The sequence below is a fragment of the Pituophis catenifer genome, unplaced genomic scaffold, assembly GCF_029215685.1.
Source record: "Pituophis catenifer annectens isolate HBS135680 unplaced genomic scaffold, rPitCat1.0.hap2 SCAF_3, whole genome shotgun sequence".
NCBI classification, from domain to species: Eukaryota; Metazoa; Chordata; class Lepidosauria; order Squamata; family Colubridae; genus Pituophis; species Pituophis catenifer.
In genome coordinates, this window is record NW_027256883.1 from 177,007,618 (window position 1) to 177,026,000 (window position 18,383).

The 18,383-nt window shown below is 37.2% G+C and overlaps 1 protein-coding gene across 3 annotated transcripts in view; it reads right to left on the reverse strand.

The window, feature by feature from the left end:
• Positions 1 to 15,381: 15,381 nt before the first annotated feature.
• The window catches only part of SLC16A1 (solute carrier family 16 member 1), a 32,349-nt gene continuing 29,347 nt past the window's right edge, over positions 15,382 to 18,383 (reverse strand). For all 3 annotated transcript variants that reach the window (XM_070939841.1, XM_070939842.1, XM_070939843.1), the window contains exons 4-5: positions 17,094 to 17,957; positions 15,382 to 15,844 (exon numbers count right to left, since the gene is read on the reverse strand). In XM_070939841.1, the coding sequence (XP_070795942.1) occupies positions 15,573 to 15,844; positions 17,094 to 17,957 (1,136 nt within the window). In that variant the 3' untranslated portion in view covers positions 15,382 to 15,572. The remainder of the gene's footprint in view (positions 15,845 to 17,093; positions 17,958 to 18,383) is intronic.

The following is an 18,383-nucleotide window of genomic DNA, read 5'->3' on the forward strand; positions in this document are numbered from 1 at the left end:
TTCCAGATTATGAACAAAGAAGAAGATGAAGATGATGAGTGAGCTACAGAGGACAGTATTTAAGTTTTTCATGTGTAGGCTGGGCTGACAGTCTAAGTTTCTTAAAATGTATATATTTTGTTTAGCCAAATTAGTTAACAAACATGGATGTTTGTTTAAGCAAATAACATATGCTGTAATGTTATTGTTTCAGTTGAATAAATCTATTTAAATTGTTATTATTAAGGTAATGATTATTTTTCTCCTTCCTAAGTACAACAGAAAAGTTGTCCAAATATTAATTTAATTTCCAATTTAATTTCCAACTTTAATTAATTTAATTTCCAATTTATATACCGCCCTTCTCCCTGAGGACTCAGGGCAGTGTACAGCCAAGATAAAAAACATAGAATACAAATATTAAAACATTTAAAAAATATATAAATTTTGGCCCAAAAGTTAAGAATCACAAACTAATTAAAAGAATTTAAAAATTTCTTCTAAGCCAACCCGGCTTGCTGAAAAAGATAGGTTTTCAGGGAACGACGGAAGGCATTGAGGTCATGGATTCTTCTTATCTCCAGGGGCAACTGATTCCAGAGGGTGGGAGCCCCCACAGAGAAGGCCCTCCCCCTGGGGGCCACCAGCCTACATTGTTTGGCTGATGGCACCCTGAGGAGGCCCTCTCTGTGGGAGCGCACGGGTCGATGGGAGGTCGTCGGTAGCAGCAGGCGGTCTCGGAGATAGCTAGGCCCTATGCCATGGAGCGCTTTAAAGGTGATAACCAACACCTTGAAGCGCACCTGGAAGACCACCGGGAGCCAGTGCAGCTCGCGCAGGAGCGGTGTTACATGGGAGCGCCATGTTGCTCCCATCACTACCCGCGCTGCTGCATTCTGGACCAGCTGGAGCCTCCGGGTGCTCTTCAAGGGGAGCCCCATGTAGAGAGCGTTGCAGTAGTCAAGGCGAGAGGTGATGAGGGCGTGAGTGACTGTGCACAAGGAATCCCTATCAAGAAAGGGCCGCAACTGGCGAATCAGGCGAACCTGATAAAAGGTCCCCCTGGTAACAGCCGTCAGATGTTCCTCCAAAGACAGCTGCCTATCCAGGACTCCCAGATTGCGAGCCCTTTCAGTGTGGGCCAAAGACTCACCCCCAATAGTCAGCGATGGAGTCAACTGACTATATCGGGATGCGGGAGCCACAGCCACTCAGTCTTGGAAGGGTTGAGCCTGAGCCTGTTCCTTCCCATCCAGATCCGCACAGCCTCCAGGCACTGGGACATCACTTCAAGGGCATCGTTGGGGTGGCCTCAAATATGAATGATTAACCTATTAAACTGGGGATATGAAAAGTTGTTATTCTAAAAATCTTCATCTACTTGCATATTAAAGTTATACCAGCAAGAATTAGTCTTTATGTAGAAAACTATGATTTAAATCAAGCCTTACTGACTAGTGATTTAAATCATGATTTAAATCAGTTTGATTTAAATCAAATCCACCCTGATTGAAAACACTTGACTTATGACTGTTTTCATACTTACGACCATTGCAGCATCCCTGTGGTCACATGATAAAAATTCAGACACATATCAACATATTTAGGACAGTTGTAGTGGCCTAGAGTCAGCTGATCTCCTTTTGCAACCTTCCAACAAGAAACGTCAATAGGGAAGCCAGATTCACTTAATAACCATGTTACTAACTTAACAACTGCAGTGATTCACTTAACAACCCTGGCAAGAAAGATCATAAAAGGGGGCAAAATTCAATTAACAAATGTTAATTTGCTTAGTTACAGAAATTTTGGTCTCAATTGTGGTCTTAATTCGAGGACTACCTGTATTACCTCTACAACTGTGGCAAGAGAGGTCATAAAATGGGGCAAAACTCACTTAACAACTGTCTCACTTAGCAATGGAAAACTTTGGGCTCAAGTGTGGTGTATGCCATAAATAAAAAGTTACATTACTACAGGATCAGTCAAGGTGGAAGAAATAAAGAATCAGACATAAAAAAGCAGAAGTGCCACCCCAATCCCTATAAAAGTTATATTTCAAAAGAATAAAAAAAAAAATCCCAAAGTTACGTAGGTTTAAATGTTTTAAAGATCCTTTTACACTTTACACCATTTCTAAACATGTGACTTAGTTTTCCCCAAAAGTACCTGAATTATTTAGTTACGATTCATCATGATGCTCAGCTTTGTCCCACAAAGATTCAGTGTTTCATACTGTGCAATATTATAGAATTAGTTTTGTAAATTAAGGATTTCATGAACCACATTTCACTATTGCTTTAATATACTAATATGAGCAGGAAGGAAAGGCCTTGCTTGATTATTACTGTACTGAGATGACCAGTTGGGGGGTGGGGAGGGAGTGTCAACAGTTGTATTTGCCCTTTTTGAAATAAGCCCAGGGCCATACTGCTAAATTTATTGAGGCCAGGTCAAAAAAACTAATTTGTTTAATGTAAATTTAATTAGCCTAGTTAGCTTTAAGCACCTATTTGATCTTGGTTGATCTCAGAAAGCTAAATGAGGTCAGATCTGGATAAGACTGAGACATTATTAAGAAACACACCACTGTAGTTTAGAATAAGTTGTGGAAGGGGGGAGGAGAATACTAAAAGAAAGCAATGGCCAACTTGTTTTCGTGAATAGCCACCAAATTCCACCTGAATGAGATTTTCTTTAAAAATTTAATAAGGTTGCATTCTATGTTTGCTAAATATTTAATATATTCTCCTTTTAAATCGCATAACAATTTCAATTTGGTAGCAACTTCAGATAAAATTGGAAGATCAGACCGTAGGTTCTGCAGGACCTGAGATTCAGGCCATGCAAACTTGGTACAGGGTTAAAAAGGGGTTAAAATCCTGAAGCCCAACACTGCTCAACATTAAAAGATGGCTCTTTGTCAGTTATAAGCCATTCTCAAATCCTGTCTTAAGCTACAAATAGATTGTAAAATGCAGGCCAATGTCCATATAGCAGATCTGGTACATCAAGCAAATTTCTTTGCTAACCAGGTGCTTTTATCCACACACATTTCCTTCTAGCCCAATCTCCGCTCCCTCCCAAAAAGCTAAGCAGAGAGTAGACAGAGCTACTGTTGCCCTTGTTCTCTGCATTTTGATTCCTGTTTACCCCAAAAGAGAGAGAATAGATAGTGATAGACAGGAAGTATTGATTCCCTCAAAGGGCTCTGTCAGGCATTCTCCTTGAGGCCAAGACCTCAGCAGGTATTTATTAGTGGTCTCTAGTACTAGCTCTAGCACTCTGAGCATTAATCAGTCTTTTCAGATCTGTTGTTTTTTCTCTGAATAGCAGAGTACAAAACACTTGACAGCATGTCTCCAGGGCAAGATGGTGCCAAGCAAATTAGGCACTACATTGATTTTTAGTTGCTTTTGAAGTAGTTGCTTCATATGATTCATATTTTTGCATTAGGACAATGCAAAATGTTTTTATTTAGAAAGGCCTTTGTTGGATAACCAATTTTAATATGTTTTGATATCTTGAGTAGTATTAAAAATGTTTTAAGTTTATTGTATTCACATTTAACTCCCTCCTTGTTCATATTTTAATTAGTGGCCCTAAAGGCATTCTGTTGATAGTAAGGGGGAGAGAGAGAGAGAGGTGTCTGTCTGTCTATTATCTATCTATCTATCTATCTATCTATCTATCTATCTATCTATCTATCTATCTATCTATCTATCTATCTAGAGTCCTTAATATCTGTCTGACTAGATTGTTAAAATTGCAAACATGGATGCAGATAGGAAGCAAGGTGTATTAAATTCATGATATTTACTTCCGAGTAAGCATTTGTAAAATTAACTTTATTTCCAGTGAATATGAAGTTGAGGTCATTTTCTTCCTGTGCTAATGGAAAACAAACAATAATCATGTACATTTAAAATAAGATAACTTTACTGCAATTTTTTTCTACTGTGATCACAAATGAAATTCTTAGCTTGCTCTCAAGAAAAAGCACTTATCTACCCAAACACATACATAACATACATAGACACGTGCTATATATATATACATAAATATCAACATTTCAATATTCATTATTGCCTGAGTTAACAAGAGAAACGCATATTCTATATGGATAACTGTAGCCTAACCTACGATCGGCCAATCATTCCAGATGTGTAACTATCCTCCTACCTTAACCTTTTTAGCAGACATATGGATACACATGTAGACATTTAAATTTTCTAGGATAAGATTTTCTTGTTATTCATCTACAAGCCATTAGTACACAGAGAACCTCAAGTGTTTCTTTAGATACCAAGTGTTCTATTAGATAGGCCTGTGCCCATGATGGTAACAATGTAAATTTATCTTTACATATCCAGTTTATCTTTCCCACAACTCTGTGCATATTCCAGTTCAAAGGACATTTTTTTTCACTAGGATCAAAAGATTTCTCCCCAACTTGCTTGCTTCTTGCAGTTGTTTAGAAAGCAAGGAAGCATTCAGTACAAAAAAGCACTTTCCTACTTTTGTGACTCCAGCCAGCTCTTTAGCTGTTCCTTGTCCGCTGCCTATATCTTTTGTGCAACTTCCTCCAGATGCTATTTTCCCCAACATGTTTGGTTGTAAGATCTTTTTTAAAGGCTATCAACCTTGGCTATACAGGAGAAAGTTTCTAATTCAGTACAATTCAAATCTTCTGGCAGAATGAAACAGTCCCCTGGCTCAAAAGAAAAGACAGGCAGGCAAGAATGCAATCTCTTCCTCGTGGCCATCACATGAATGAGATTGAAGTGCATTATGGTAATGATTAAGCTGCTTTGCCTGATTGCTTGAATGCCAGCCTATGTGTGTGTCAAGAGGAAGAACATAAGGCCAGATCTTTTCAATGCCAAGGAAGTGGAACAAGGAGAAGCAATGTCATCTTCAATCCAAACTGGAGCAGGACAAGAATGGTTAAGGAACATTTAACAAGAATCAGTTGCAGACAACCAGCTGGAGCTACAACACCCCGAGTAAGCTGTATACAGTACAGACTTAGCAAATGGCAAGTTGCTGATTGCCTCTCACTCCATATAGTAGGTAGGATGACTAAAATCAACAGGCCAAACGCATACTTCCAACATACCAGACAAATGGCATCAAGTTCTATGAGTAAATTTCCTTGAATCCTGTATGTTAATTTAAATTTTGTGTCTGTTACAATTTTAACTTATAACACACAGTTAAACACACAAGTAATGTATGAGCCATGCACTATATATTATTTATTTTGGGGGTCTATGAAGCTTCTCTATCTACATTTGAAACAGACAACTAGTACACTCCAATTTCAGCTCCAGTCAATCCCAGCATTGTCAAAGTCAAGAATTGTGAAATTATGATCAAACCGCCTTTTTGTTTCATTCCAATTTTGATGTTTAGTTAAAATGTATGAGAAATTCCACTGGCAACATAAACTGAAGTCTTCGAGTCCAATAAAAATCTAATGACTAGTCATTACTTGGTCCAAGTTTTGCATAATCAATTTTTGTTTATTTTGAAAATGCAAGCGTTTCAGCAGGATAAACAGTGGAAGAAAGGCCTACCTTATCATTACAATGAACACCACCTTGTGAGGTCCTCAGAATTAGCGTTGTGGGAAAAGCACATTAATTTTGTTTTCACAGAAGCCTGGGGAGATTTCGCTTCACATTTGCAAGAATTTCTCTCTGCAGCTATGCAATATAAAGGTTTTTAAAACAAAATCAGAAGCTAAAGTTCTCATAGTTATCAAATATATATAGGTTCCTGAATTTTAAAGGTCTAAAATGAGATCTCCTTTTATGGAAAATATGTATAGCAGTTTTCTATTGCTTCTGGAAAGATGCACCAGGTTGATTAATGAGGAAACTTACTACTTTTATAAAAGACTGGACTTTATGGACTTTTTGTTGCAAATAGATAAAATGAACTGATGATTTCTGGATTTACTGATTAATAAGAGCGGACTATAAGGGAACTATGTTATGTAATTTTGGAGGGGAGAAATGATTTTAAATATGTTTATAACTGCTGTGAAGATCAGAAGCTGTTTCCTTGATCTATCTTCGTTTTGCTTTTTCCTGTTTTTTACTTAATTGCTTTAACACTTTTTTTTCTCTTTTCATTAACCTTTTTCATTAAAACATAAGAAAGGTTAGGGTTAGGGTTGCATACATAAGGTGTCACCAGCCATATAATGTGTGTCCTTGCAAAAAACAAAACAAAACACAGAAGCTCTGCTTTATATGGAATCCACAAGCGATGCCACAAGAAATTATTTTTCAAATAGAAATTTGTTCATGAAAACTGGATGCTGGGATATGCTTAGGTATTGCACAGTAACAATGCTACATACAACTACGAAAAAGTGAAATGTAGAAAGGGGCTTTCATATCTACAAGTTTGCATGAGGCGGCTTGTTTAAATCATGCAGTCAAATCTTTTTTTTTTTTTAACTGCAGCCAATGAGGGAAAATACACGTTCTCTAAAACAACTTGACAGTAGGAAAATTCTTTATAGGGTCACAACAGAACAGAACCACTGGAAAGTCATCTGCTCTCCTCTCCAAGTATAAAGCTTAAAAGAACAATGTGACCTGACTATCTATCACTTTCTGCAAGAGAATTGGCTTTAGAGAGGAAGGTATTTTAAGGGCATGCCATTACTTACATGTACCAGAATAAAGAACAATGCTATGTGATAAAATTGGTCAACCGCAGAAAGGGCTTAGTGTCAGATGAGGACAACTATCAGGCTTAAAATAGGAACATGTTTATTACAACTTGTATTTAGGAAAAGTCTGAAGAAGACACTGGGAAAGAGAAGAAAATGACCAGCTGAAAGTGAATGGACTGTTTTAGTGGCAATAAACGTACTGCTCTAAGACCTAAAAGACCAGATTAAGAACAGATCATGATAGAGAAAATTTACCTATGTGGTTACGAAGAGTTGAGAACTTGATGGCACACAATCTGTTTAGAAAGGACTTTGAAGCACCAAATAGTATGAAAGTCTGCTTCAAACTAAGCTTTCTTCCTAGTGTTGTTATGCATATATCCATAGAATTTTCACAACTATATGAAAAATGTTTGCCAATGCTTTGACTTCGCAGTATAGACTACATACAGTCTCTTTCCAAGTACTAGCCAATTGTAATGCTGTTTCATTTTTAGACAAGATCAGTCAGGTGCTGTCCTCTATTGCAGGGGTCTCCAATCTTGGCAACTTTAAGACTTGTGGACTTCAATTCCCAGAATTCCTCAGAACTCTGAGGGCTGAAGTCCACAAGTCTTAAAGTTGCCAAGGTCGGAGACCCCTGCTCTGTTGAGATAACTTGTCCTAACTAGAATTTTGTGACTATGTAGCTATGCGATGTTGATGGAATTTATTTTTCTGGCAGCCATGATTTTAATCATCCATGCTGCAAAACCATTATAGAGCAAGTCAGTTAAATTAAGTAGTACTGTTTTTTTTCTATTTCCAATAAGACAATTCTGTCTTCATAACAACCTAAGAACAACCAAATTTGTAAGTAAAAAGGGGGAAGGGAAGAGGTGACAGAACATGTTTATATACTACAACACTAAGCTGTAAATCTGCTTAACAGCGGGCAGTCTTTTCTTTAAGCTCCAGCCAAAGAAAGAGATAGATGGCAGCTTCATTAGCAAGTGCCAGTGGTACAGAATCTTTCCTGACAACATCCCTATTCAACAGTGTGCAGAATTGTTTAAACAAGTCAGTAATAGCATTTATTCAGTCTAATGCTATTTAATCTTAAAATGGTGAATTTATATGCCTTCTTTTTTTAAAAAATAAAATGCTATGAAACAGAACTTTTCATCCACCCAGTTATCCTTGCTCTGCATGAAACAAGATTATATGGATTCTTTCTAGTCTGGGTTGAGCCTGGGCGTGGATGAGATAATGCATTAACCACCCTGGTGGATGACTAGCAGCAGGACTTACACGAGGGAATATGCCATTCTTGGCCTACGTTCATGTCACAGTGGAGTTCAATACCATTATTATATTCATGGTATCTTTTGACGATTGTAGCACTGGGTTGCGATTCCACTGTTTTCTGAGTGGACGCTCCCTGTTGACAGAAGAGAGAAATCAAGATTTTGGAAGCTCTAATGTAGCATGCCTTAAGGCTTAGGCCCTCTACCACATTCTTTTGAAAAGTACTGAGAAACTTAAAATGCTGATTAAGGATAATTGTACATTACAGGCAGTTGAAATGGCAGAGATCTTGACCCTGCGGTTGGAGCTTGTGTGACAGCAAAGAGGACAGAAATGACAGGATGATTCACAGCAAGAGGAAGATACTGTTCAAAAGCTTTTGATATCCAAGTTGTTCTCAACAGGATCCCCCTGCAATTAGTTTCTGCCAGATCTTTAGGTGGAGGCTGTGATCAGGAAGGCCCTTGCCCAACTTCAACTAGTGCTCCAGTTTTGCTAGACAGAGAGATTCTGGCAACCGTAATTCATATTGTTAACTCACATATGGATTACTGCAGTTTGCTCTACGTGGGCTCCTTGAAGACAATTTAAGGGAGACTATGATGGCTACTATGGTTGCTGTCTTTGGCTGTCACTATATTATTTGACTGGCTTTTCTTTTTTACTGATTAGTTTTGCCAGCCAGTCACTATTTGCGAGATGAAAGCCACAGAAAATGATTGGAAAGATAGAGAGCTACAGCTGGTACCAAAAGAAGCTGCTTGCTTAGTGACCAGTCAGAATCAATACCATAGCTATGGTACGAATCACACTGCTTGATAGTAGATTTCTGGGTCCATTTCAAGCTTAAATTCTCTCCTATAATTTCTTTAGGATTTGAGTGTGTAGTACTTCTGGGACTGTCCTCTTCCAGTGTATCTGTCTACCCACTATGCATTAGCCAAAAGTGGAGCAAATCCCCCCACCCCAAGATATTAATGACAACCCAAACAAATCTGTTGTAGCCCCCTTCATCTAGAATAGCTTCCTACCTTCTAAGGTTAACAGTAAAGGTCCAGAAAGCTGTGAAGTGTTTTTTCAAAATGCCTTTGGAATAGCCCATGTTATTTTACTGGAGGCAACTGCTTAGTTGGGTTCAAAAATATTTTAGCAGCATACAGTTCAGGGGTGAAATGCTCCCGGTTCGGACCGGATCACCTGATCCGGTAGCGATGGCGGCGAGTGGTCGGAGAACCAGTAGCAAAAATCCCTGAGCCCCTCCCCCCCACCCACCATGCCTAGCTGAGCCGCACGATCATCAGAGGCTTTTTCTTTTTAACTTTTAAAAGCATTTTTTCTACAACCTCTTCCGACGAAAAAATGCTTTTAAAAGAAAAAAAAAGCCTCTGATGATCGTGCGGCTCAGCTGGGATCGTCAGCTTTTCAAAGCATTTTTTAAAAAGCTGAGTTGCCTGATCGGCAGAGGCTTTTCAGAGCATTAGAAAAAATGCTTTGAAGTTAAAAAAAAAAGTTTGCCACGCCCACCCAATCACATTACCTCCCACACCAAGCCACGCCCACAGAACCAGTAGTAACAAATTTTACATTTCCCCATGATACAGTTGTATATTGTAAGTAAAATCTTTGGATGAGGAGGCATACAAACATATGTATGCAATCAATAGTCAATAAATCAATCCTGGCTTTTAACATTTTAGGGAAGAATGGATCAGGAATTATAGTTTCAAGAATAGCCTAAGATGAAAATCGAGCCAGCAAAAATAAATGTTTCCATGATAGCTGCTTGGTATACAATCTGCTTTGAAACCCAATAATTATGTTCCATTGTTAAAAAGAAATCCTTGATCCTTGATGCAAGCTTTAAGTTGGAATTCATCTTTTTTAATGAAACTTAAAAGCACAAACATTTTATCCAGGATGCATTTTCTATATTCAGCTCTGCTTGTGTTAGTTGCAGAATGCTCTTTTGTACCATTATTCTGCAGACTAATGAAATAATATAGCCAATTGGCTTCACCACTGTAACAACTATTCTGGGAGAGGGAAGAGAAGAGAAAATGCTATAATCCATTTTACAGTAAGGATTTGGGGGGGGTAATAAAAGAGTATGTGGCAACAGCATTTGAAAGGGTTTAGAATAGGCAGCAATAAATCCCTTAACAATGGTTTCATTTGTGCAGTTGCAGTATCTGTGTAATAAGCATTGATGGCCTGGCCTGTCTTGTATGTTTTACTAACAGTAAATAAGATCTGTGGACTTTTCTGTTATCTTGTATACCCTGGGTTTCTCTAGGATAACAAGAATTATCTAGACAATTCTGAGGCACTGCTTTGTGGGATTCTGTCAAACATCAGGTCAGCACTTGTTATTTTAATATAGTTGAAGAATCACTTGAGACACTGATAGCTAACCACAGAATGTGAAAGTAAATAAGCTGGAAGAGAGTACAACCTTTACAAATTCCCAAAGATGTGCTTAATTGTATTTGTTTACTTGTTTTGATATAAAAACATTAAAGAAAAATAAAATACTTAGATGGATCATTTAAAGAGCAAATTATTAAAAATGAACAGCCTCCCCCAAAAAAGCCCTCTTCCAAAACCTTTTTTTTTTTTTTTATTTGATTTATATGCCGCCCTTCTCCGGAGACTCAGGGTGGCTTACAATGCGTTAAGCAATAGCCTTCATTCTTTTGTATATTTTATACAAAGTCAGCTTATTGCCCCCACAAACTGGGTCCTCATTTCACCTACCTTAGAAAGGATGGAAGGCTGAGTCAACCTTGAGCCTTGGAGAGATTCGAACCAGCAGAAATTGCAGGCAGCTGTGTTAATAACAGGGTGCACTAAACCCCTGTACTATCAAGGCTCTTTTAAGACATAAAGAGCACTTGAAAGGGTTATTTATCTAGCTACATGAATCTGTTCAGAAAAAACTGTGGTATTTATATATATTTGGTAATAGATTTTTAGCTTTTGAATGTTACATTTTGGTCTGCAAATGTAGACCTCAATTTCTAGGCGTAAAAAAGCTATTTACAAGTAGACAAACACAAACACATAAGCAAGTGAAATGTATGCTATTTCCAATCTTTCTTAAGACTTTTTGATGGAATAAAAAAATCCTTTGATAATTTTAAACATGTCAATTATTCATTTTCCTAAACATTTCACTAAACATTTTAATCTAGTACATTTTAAGAATATTTCACCATGCGGACAATTATTTAAATAAATTACCATATTTTATGGACTATAAGACCCTGCGGACCATAAGCCACACCTAGCTTTTGGGGAGGAAAGCAATAAAAAAGGAATCTGCATCTGCCTCCTAGCAGTTTGCTTCCTTGCCACAAACAGCTTGGTCAGCTTCAGCACGGCCTGATTTAGCATGAGCAGCTGATTGGCAGATGGATCTGCCTCCCAGAATACCGCCGATCAGGTGTTCCAGGCTGCAGGGAATGCTGCCCATCACTGCCACCTATTTCCGCCTCCGAGGGCCTCTGCGCATCCCATTTTCAACCCGTTCCAGGCAGTGGGGATCACATAGACGCTAAAAACGGGGCACACGGAGGCGGCAATAGGTGGTGGCAGCAATGGGCAGCAATAGTGGTGATGGGCGGCGATCCCCGCACCCTGGAACAGCTGATCAGCAGTATTCCAGGAGGCAGATCCAACTGCCAAACAGCTGCTCGTGCTAAATCAGGTTGTGCTGACCAGGCTGTTTGCTGCAAGAAGGCACACTGATGGGAGGCAGAGGCCGAAGGATGGGGGCCAATGGGTGGGCGGGGCTTTGGCAACATTCGCTCTATAAGATGCACAGACATTTCCATCCACTTTGGCGGGGGGGGGGGGGAGGGTTGTGTCTTATAGTCTGAAAAATACAGTATTCATATTCTATATTTTTATTCACCTGTAAACAAATACCAGACAAACTGTTACCTGCTAAATACTATGGAATTAAGATAATGGCAGCATATATTCTTTTATCCTACTTAGATCTTGACAGCTGAACCTTTTGAAAACCTATTTAATTATTTTCTAACTTTTGAGATTTATTATTCCTTTCAGTGATACTTAATTAAACATTTAAAGCAAAAAGAATTTCAGCATGTTCCCTGAAATACAGTATCATCTACTGTATTATATCTATCCCTCCCCCCCAAATTTAATGTGTTTCCAAGATGGCTATGATATTTTTTTAATTCACCAAGTAAAATAAAGACCAGAGACCAAGTACACTGTATTAGTTATCATCATGGCTACTTACAAGAATATGGCTCAAACTAGAAGCTTTTCAATGTTAGTTTATTGCAAACTGAACCAGTTATGCATTCTTGATACGTTGACAAGGTTAAACATGAGACACAAGGTTTTGTAATGTCACATTTTAACAGAGTACAATAACATATATATGAAAATATTCTACTGAATGTACAAACTTAGAAGTATGAAAACAGCCTGATAGGCTTCTTTTGTGTTTCATTTTGGATATAAAAAATTTCTAATAAACTCAGCAGCCAAGACAACAAAATATTTCACAGTGCATTTTTAATACTATCAAGGGACTTCCACAAACTCTGTTCATTAAGGGCAACTTTACTTGTGAGATTCTTCATATTAGGGGAAAAGGACAGAAAACATGAAATCCAATTTGTTCCACTTTATTTACATAAACTTTTAGCTACCAGTTAATTTCATGAAGCAGACTTGAATTTCAGCAAATAGGAGGCTTAACAAAGCAAGTGTCTCATGGAAAAGTAATTTATTTTTAATTTGGTTTATACAAAATAAACGTGTATCACACATAGAGAAACATTAGGGATCAAACTTATTAAATAATATTTCAATCTACTAATTTCAGTTAGTGGAAAGGGAGTAGAGTATCATGTTATGATTAGTACTTAAAGGTAGGCATGTCTACATAGTGTTTTTATGGGGAGTGAAAAATTCTTGGTCTGTTCTTAGACTAATACTAAATACTAATTCTTAGTATTAGTCATTATTTATTTCCAGAACTACCAAGAACTATCCTGAACTATCCTGCATATGCATTGTGCGCTTTTTGGTTGTTGTTGTTTTACACTCGACTAGCTTCAATACACTTGAGCAACTCAATCACATACCATTTTACATGCTAGAAAGATATTTCTAGATCTCACAGGTACTGCCTTTACATCAAACAAATGTTTTTTCTTGTTCTACTATAAGAACATGTGGGAATGTGATAAAATTCCTGTTTGGGGATTCTTAAAGGAAATCACTGGCCACACCTTCTGCAAAGAGAACTGGAAATGTTATTAGTTTGCACAGCCACATGAATATAGCAATGTAGTCCATAACCTGGAATGTCTACATTCTTAGAATATTGCTAAATTAATTTACACAAATGTACACAAAAGAATGTTTTGTGCAATGTTATTCAAAGCCAAATACCTGAAACACTGAAGAGAACCTGCATTCACTTTAAAAGCTTTTGTTGAAGAATAACCTTCAGTTGGGAAGCCAGACACCATTTTATGATTGTCTCTCTGTACTAAAACATTGTAAGGAATAATAAAATTACACTAATTGCAGTTTGATTTATATCAGTCTATATTCAGGTTTTAAAACAAATATGCTACAAATCATGCAGATTGAATCTTAAATGGAATAAGCATGCAACTATGTCACTAGTAATGACATTATTCATTACTAGTATTTCTATGCACTGCCTTGTCCTGGCAGTTTACTATCTATTTTTCTTGTCATATTTTAGAACTATAGAACACAGATTTTGCTAGTTTTTGTCCACTGTTTAAGCAGTAGCAAATGAGATTTAGTAGTATAGGACAATCAAGAGCATATCATACTATCACATATATAATCAGAAATGAAATTTTACTTGTCATATATTCCCCATTGGACTACTGAAATATTAAATATTTTGCCTTATTAAAAGTAGGATTCTAGCAGCGTATTGTTTTTCACTTCAGTAGTGACATCAAACACTACATTCACTAGAGCAAGCACCAGTTTGCAAGTGAAAGGAATACTTCTATCAATAATTTTTCCAGCTTTCAGGAAATTAAGAAATTATATTATGACATTTGTAGAATAATATTTTACGTGACAAATAGATCATTTAAACCAATAATCTCCCAGACTTGCTCCCATACATTTTTAATTACTATATGAATAACTGAAATAGGAAAAGAACTAGTCACATATAATGGGTGAACTATGCAAACATAGTTTATATAATCTAAACTTTTGATTGATTTTCTGCAGGCCTGGCTTGTGACCAGAAAGCTGTTTTCCACCTGTCCTTGAAGTGTGATATTTTTCAATACAAGAAACACACAGTTTCTACTTTGTACAAAGTTAAAAAACACACAGTTGAGCAGCTATATATCATATTAAAATATAATCCACTCAGAGTAAGTCAACATGAAAAGCATGAAAGACTGAATGTTTTATCTATCCTGAGCACAGATTAATAAAATGTTATCTGTTCTGGCACTATAGCTGTGTTTAAGACAATATTCTCTTGGTACTTACACTATACAAAATAAGGAGAAATATTGCCCCAACCCCCCCACCAATTGAAAAGTATTTTTTAAAAAAAGCCATAGCATAAAACAAAAATATATCCCTTTGGAAGTAGCATAATTGATAAAGTTAGATATCAGTATCACTATCCATGCTAATAGTGCAAATTTATCATTACCTAAATATAAGAAATATTAATTTAATTCTAAGTAAGCATGTTTGGCAATATCCTTAGAATTTCTTACTTCAAAGCTTAAACAGTTAATGAAAACACTGTATCTTTAGCTTTGTTCAATAATTGCATGTGCTCTTACATTGATCCCAGTTTCAATTCAGGATAATGGTACCTCTTCAAAGCATGTAACAAACCAAAAAGTAATGGTAAATTAAAAAGCAATTTCCTCTCCAGAGAAAGTCAAGTGAAGACGGTATGAAAATATTCACATATTTTATTCAAAGAAGCCCAACAAGTTGGGTAAGTTTTTAGAAGTTATCAGAAACACAATCAAGTAGAATCTGGTATCCAGAAACATTAGGTCTGCTATACTGTTTTGTTTTTTTTTTTAAATAAAAAGAATCCACCAGCCTTTTTGTCCAAGATATTTGTACACCTACCATGAGACTGGCAGTAAGGAGCATAGGAAATGTTTTTTGCTTACCACCCAACTTTGATCCCTACTAATAAAGCAAGTCAGGTATCATTTATGAATAATATGCCTAGGTAGCCAAAAAAAAACCCAACCAACAACAATTTACAGAACAGTGTTAAGGCTTTGCTAAAATAGCCTAGACATGGAAGCTCTAAGGCACATATTAGTACATTCGCATTGCTGATAAAAGAGAGAAGCAGAGTACACATTCCCACCCCCCACCCCCAAAAGAAACCTACTATAATGCTAGCACTGCCGACTGACCTGTTACTTGTCAGGTGTTGATAAAAATACTATCTGCAGTATCAGGTTTTGTATTTTTAAAAAAGCTTGATTTATATCATTTTCCACCACTGTTCATTAAGACCAGCAGTTCCCTCGAACATGTCAGTATTTTTTTAATTACTACAAAACCTTCTGGGTTTATGAGTCTCTCACACACGACTGTCTTCTTTTAAACCATCGTCTGTGGTTTTTGGAGGTAGATTAACCATTTCGTTGGACTCCTTTTGTTTTTCAGCTTCATCAATATTGGTTTCTTCTTCTTTTCCTTCCGCAATCTGCTTGTCCATTGCCTTCTGCTCTTTTGCTACTAGCCGGTAATTGATGCCCATCCCAATAAATAGGAAGATCCCAGAGAAAATAAGGATGATGCCACATGCCCAATAAGTGTATTTGTAGTCACCATATATATCATTGAGTTTACCTAAAAGGCAAAAGCAGAGGAGGGAGGGAAATAGGTTATAAGGCTATTTTGTAATAGTGAATAATTAATGGTCACAAATGCCAAGAATTAACTTCAGTGCTAAAGAGTTTCCTCTCATTACCAGACTCTTTCTAGATATCTGTATAACATAGGGATTCTCAAATACTGTGGTGAATTTGTGTAACACACCCTACTCTCATGAACCAAACTTACCAGTATACTAGATGCTACTGGAAGTTGCCCTTGGCACTATTTTAGTAAATTTAAGAATGATCCTTTTCAAAACAGGATTGCCAGGAAATTCTATGTCCACCTTGCATGCTATGTCAACTTACAGTTGCCAAGTTCAACTGCAACCAGTCCTGGCTATGTCTTTCTTCCCAGAAACTTTATGCATAAGACACTTCAAAGAATTCCCACAGACACATCCCCAAGGCAAAGCAAGGATCCCAACTCTTGAGGGATAGAAGAGTCAGAAGAAAATAATAGCGATCCATAAGGGACACTAATGTATCTGGGTAGGAACATTCCAACAGCAATGTGCAAACATATTTCAAGAGACACAGATATGTATATTTTAATTAGTGCAATACTGAAAGGAATGCAAAGAACAACAATAATGTTTTAATTAATTATCCTTCTTTTAGAAATGAGTTAGTATGACCAGCAGAGAAATGACTGTAAAAATCAAAGTTTGTTCTAGCCTTCATGTTGACTTATTTCTATTTAGAAATAATGCCTCTCTTAGATTTATCTTTTACCACTGAGCCTACCAAATCCTGCAATGGTGATCAGAATGTGCCCATCAAAGCAGTGAAGTTTGTGGGTCTGTGGGTAGGCAAATATGTCCACAGGGCCAAGACAAGCTCAGTCTCCTTGCCAATGTTATATAGTTAAAGGGCAATTTTGGCAAAGTTATTTTTAGTCCAGCTCAGTTGAAGAGAAAAAGTGATACAATGGCAGCTACTGTTGTAATTCAGTATCATCTATGCAGATAAAAGGGGGGATCCTTGGACAAGAGCTGAAAAAGGATAAAATATATTATGTGGTTGCAACTATCCTCACATCCAGAGGCTTATAACTTAAGAGTTTAAGAAGTAAAGTAGGATTATAAAATGAATCCTGATGGTTTTGTCAACGGCAACATAAGTTATTTTTCTCCTACTTATCTCAGGTCAGATTCATAGGTCATCAAAATGCCAATACAGTCTCTTTCTTCCCCATCCCAAGGGTGAAATACATATTTTACCTAAAAGAGGTGGTCCCAAAAGGACTGGACAACATTCCACGATAGTCACCAAACCAACGGCACTGGAGAATCGCTGAGTCCCAACTAAGTCCATCAGTGTTTCAAACAAGACAGAGCTCAGCCAGCCAAAAGCAAATCCAAAAAATCCAGCGTAGATACAAAAGCCAGTATAACTAGTAGATAAAGGAGCCAAAAGATGGCACACTCCATTGTAGATAATAGACACAGCAAAAAAATATTGGACTCTAGGTCTAATCCACTTGGTATTTGCCACCAAACCCATGGATGGTCTGGCAACCATGTCTACAAAAGCCAGAATAGATAACAGGAGAGCTGAAGATTCTTTAGAGAAACCCTTGCTCTTTCCATAGTTGCTGAGAAACACTAATGGTGTGAATAGTCCAAAAAACATGAACACATTACCAAACAGGTAAAGCAAGAAGCCACGATGTGTGAAGAGTGACAAATCCAAAAACTTGTTAATTGTTTGGAAGGCTGTAGTCTTTTGCTTTTTATTTTTGCCAGCAATAAGATCTGTATTAACATCTCCTGCTTCTTTTCTTGTCTCTTTGCCCAGCTCCTGCAATGCTTCCTTATTAATTTCTTTTTTTACTTGATCAGGCTTAGGTCCTATTGGTCTCATCAATGACCCAGCCACACAGCAGTTCAACAAAAGGCCTCCAAGAATTAAAAAGCTCCCTCTCCATCCAAAAATACTGTAGAAATATTGGTTCAGAGGAGCCAGCGTAGACAGGAATACAGGGCTACCAGCCATGGCTAATCCATTAGCCAAAGGACGCTTCTTATAGAAATACTTGCCAATCATGGTCAAAGCTGGGTTTAAATTAAATGCAAGGCCCAGACCTGGGGGTAGAAATATAATTATATTAAAATTATTAACACACACAAATGCAGCCCTTACGAATCCTGTGTTCTAAAATCAGTTTATGTTCTTATCGATACTGTGGCATGCACACTATATCCATCATATTAAGCTACTAAGTGATAGAAAGTAATACAACTCCCTTAACACATTCAAAAGACTTTGGGATACAGAATGCAAAATACACACACTAAATACTTAGGAATAGTTCAGTGACATCTGACACATTTTTTATACCAAGACTCTTTGTTTTCAGTATGAATGTGCAAAATTCAATGACTTCAGAGAATTCTGGAATGAAATGTTCCTACACTTAACTGTTTTGAACTTCTACTGGACTATGTTGTTTCCAGGCTGATTTGGTGGTTTCTGGTTATAAATGTCCTGGTCAGGAGAATAACATATTG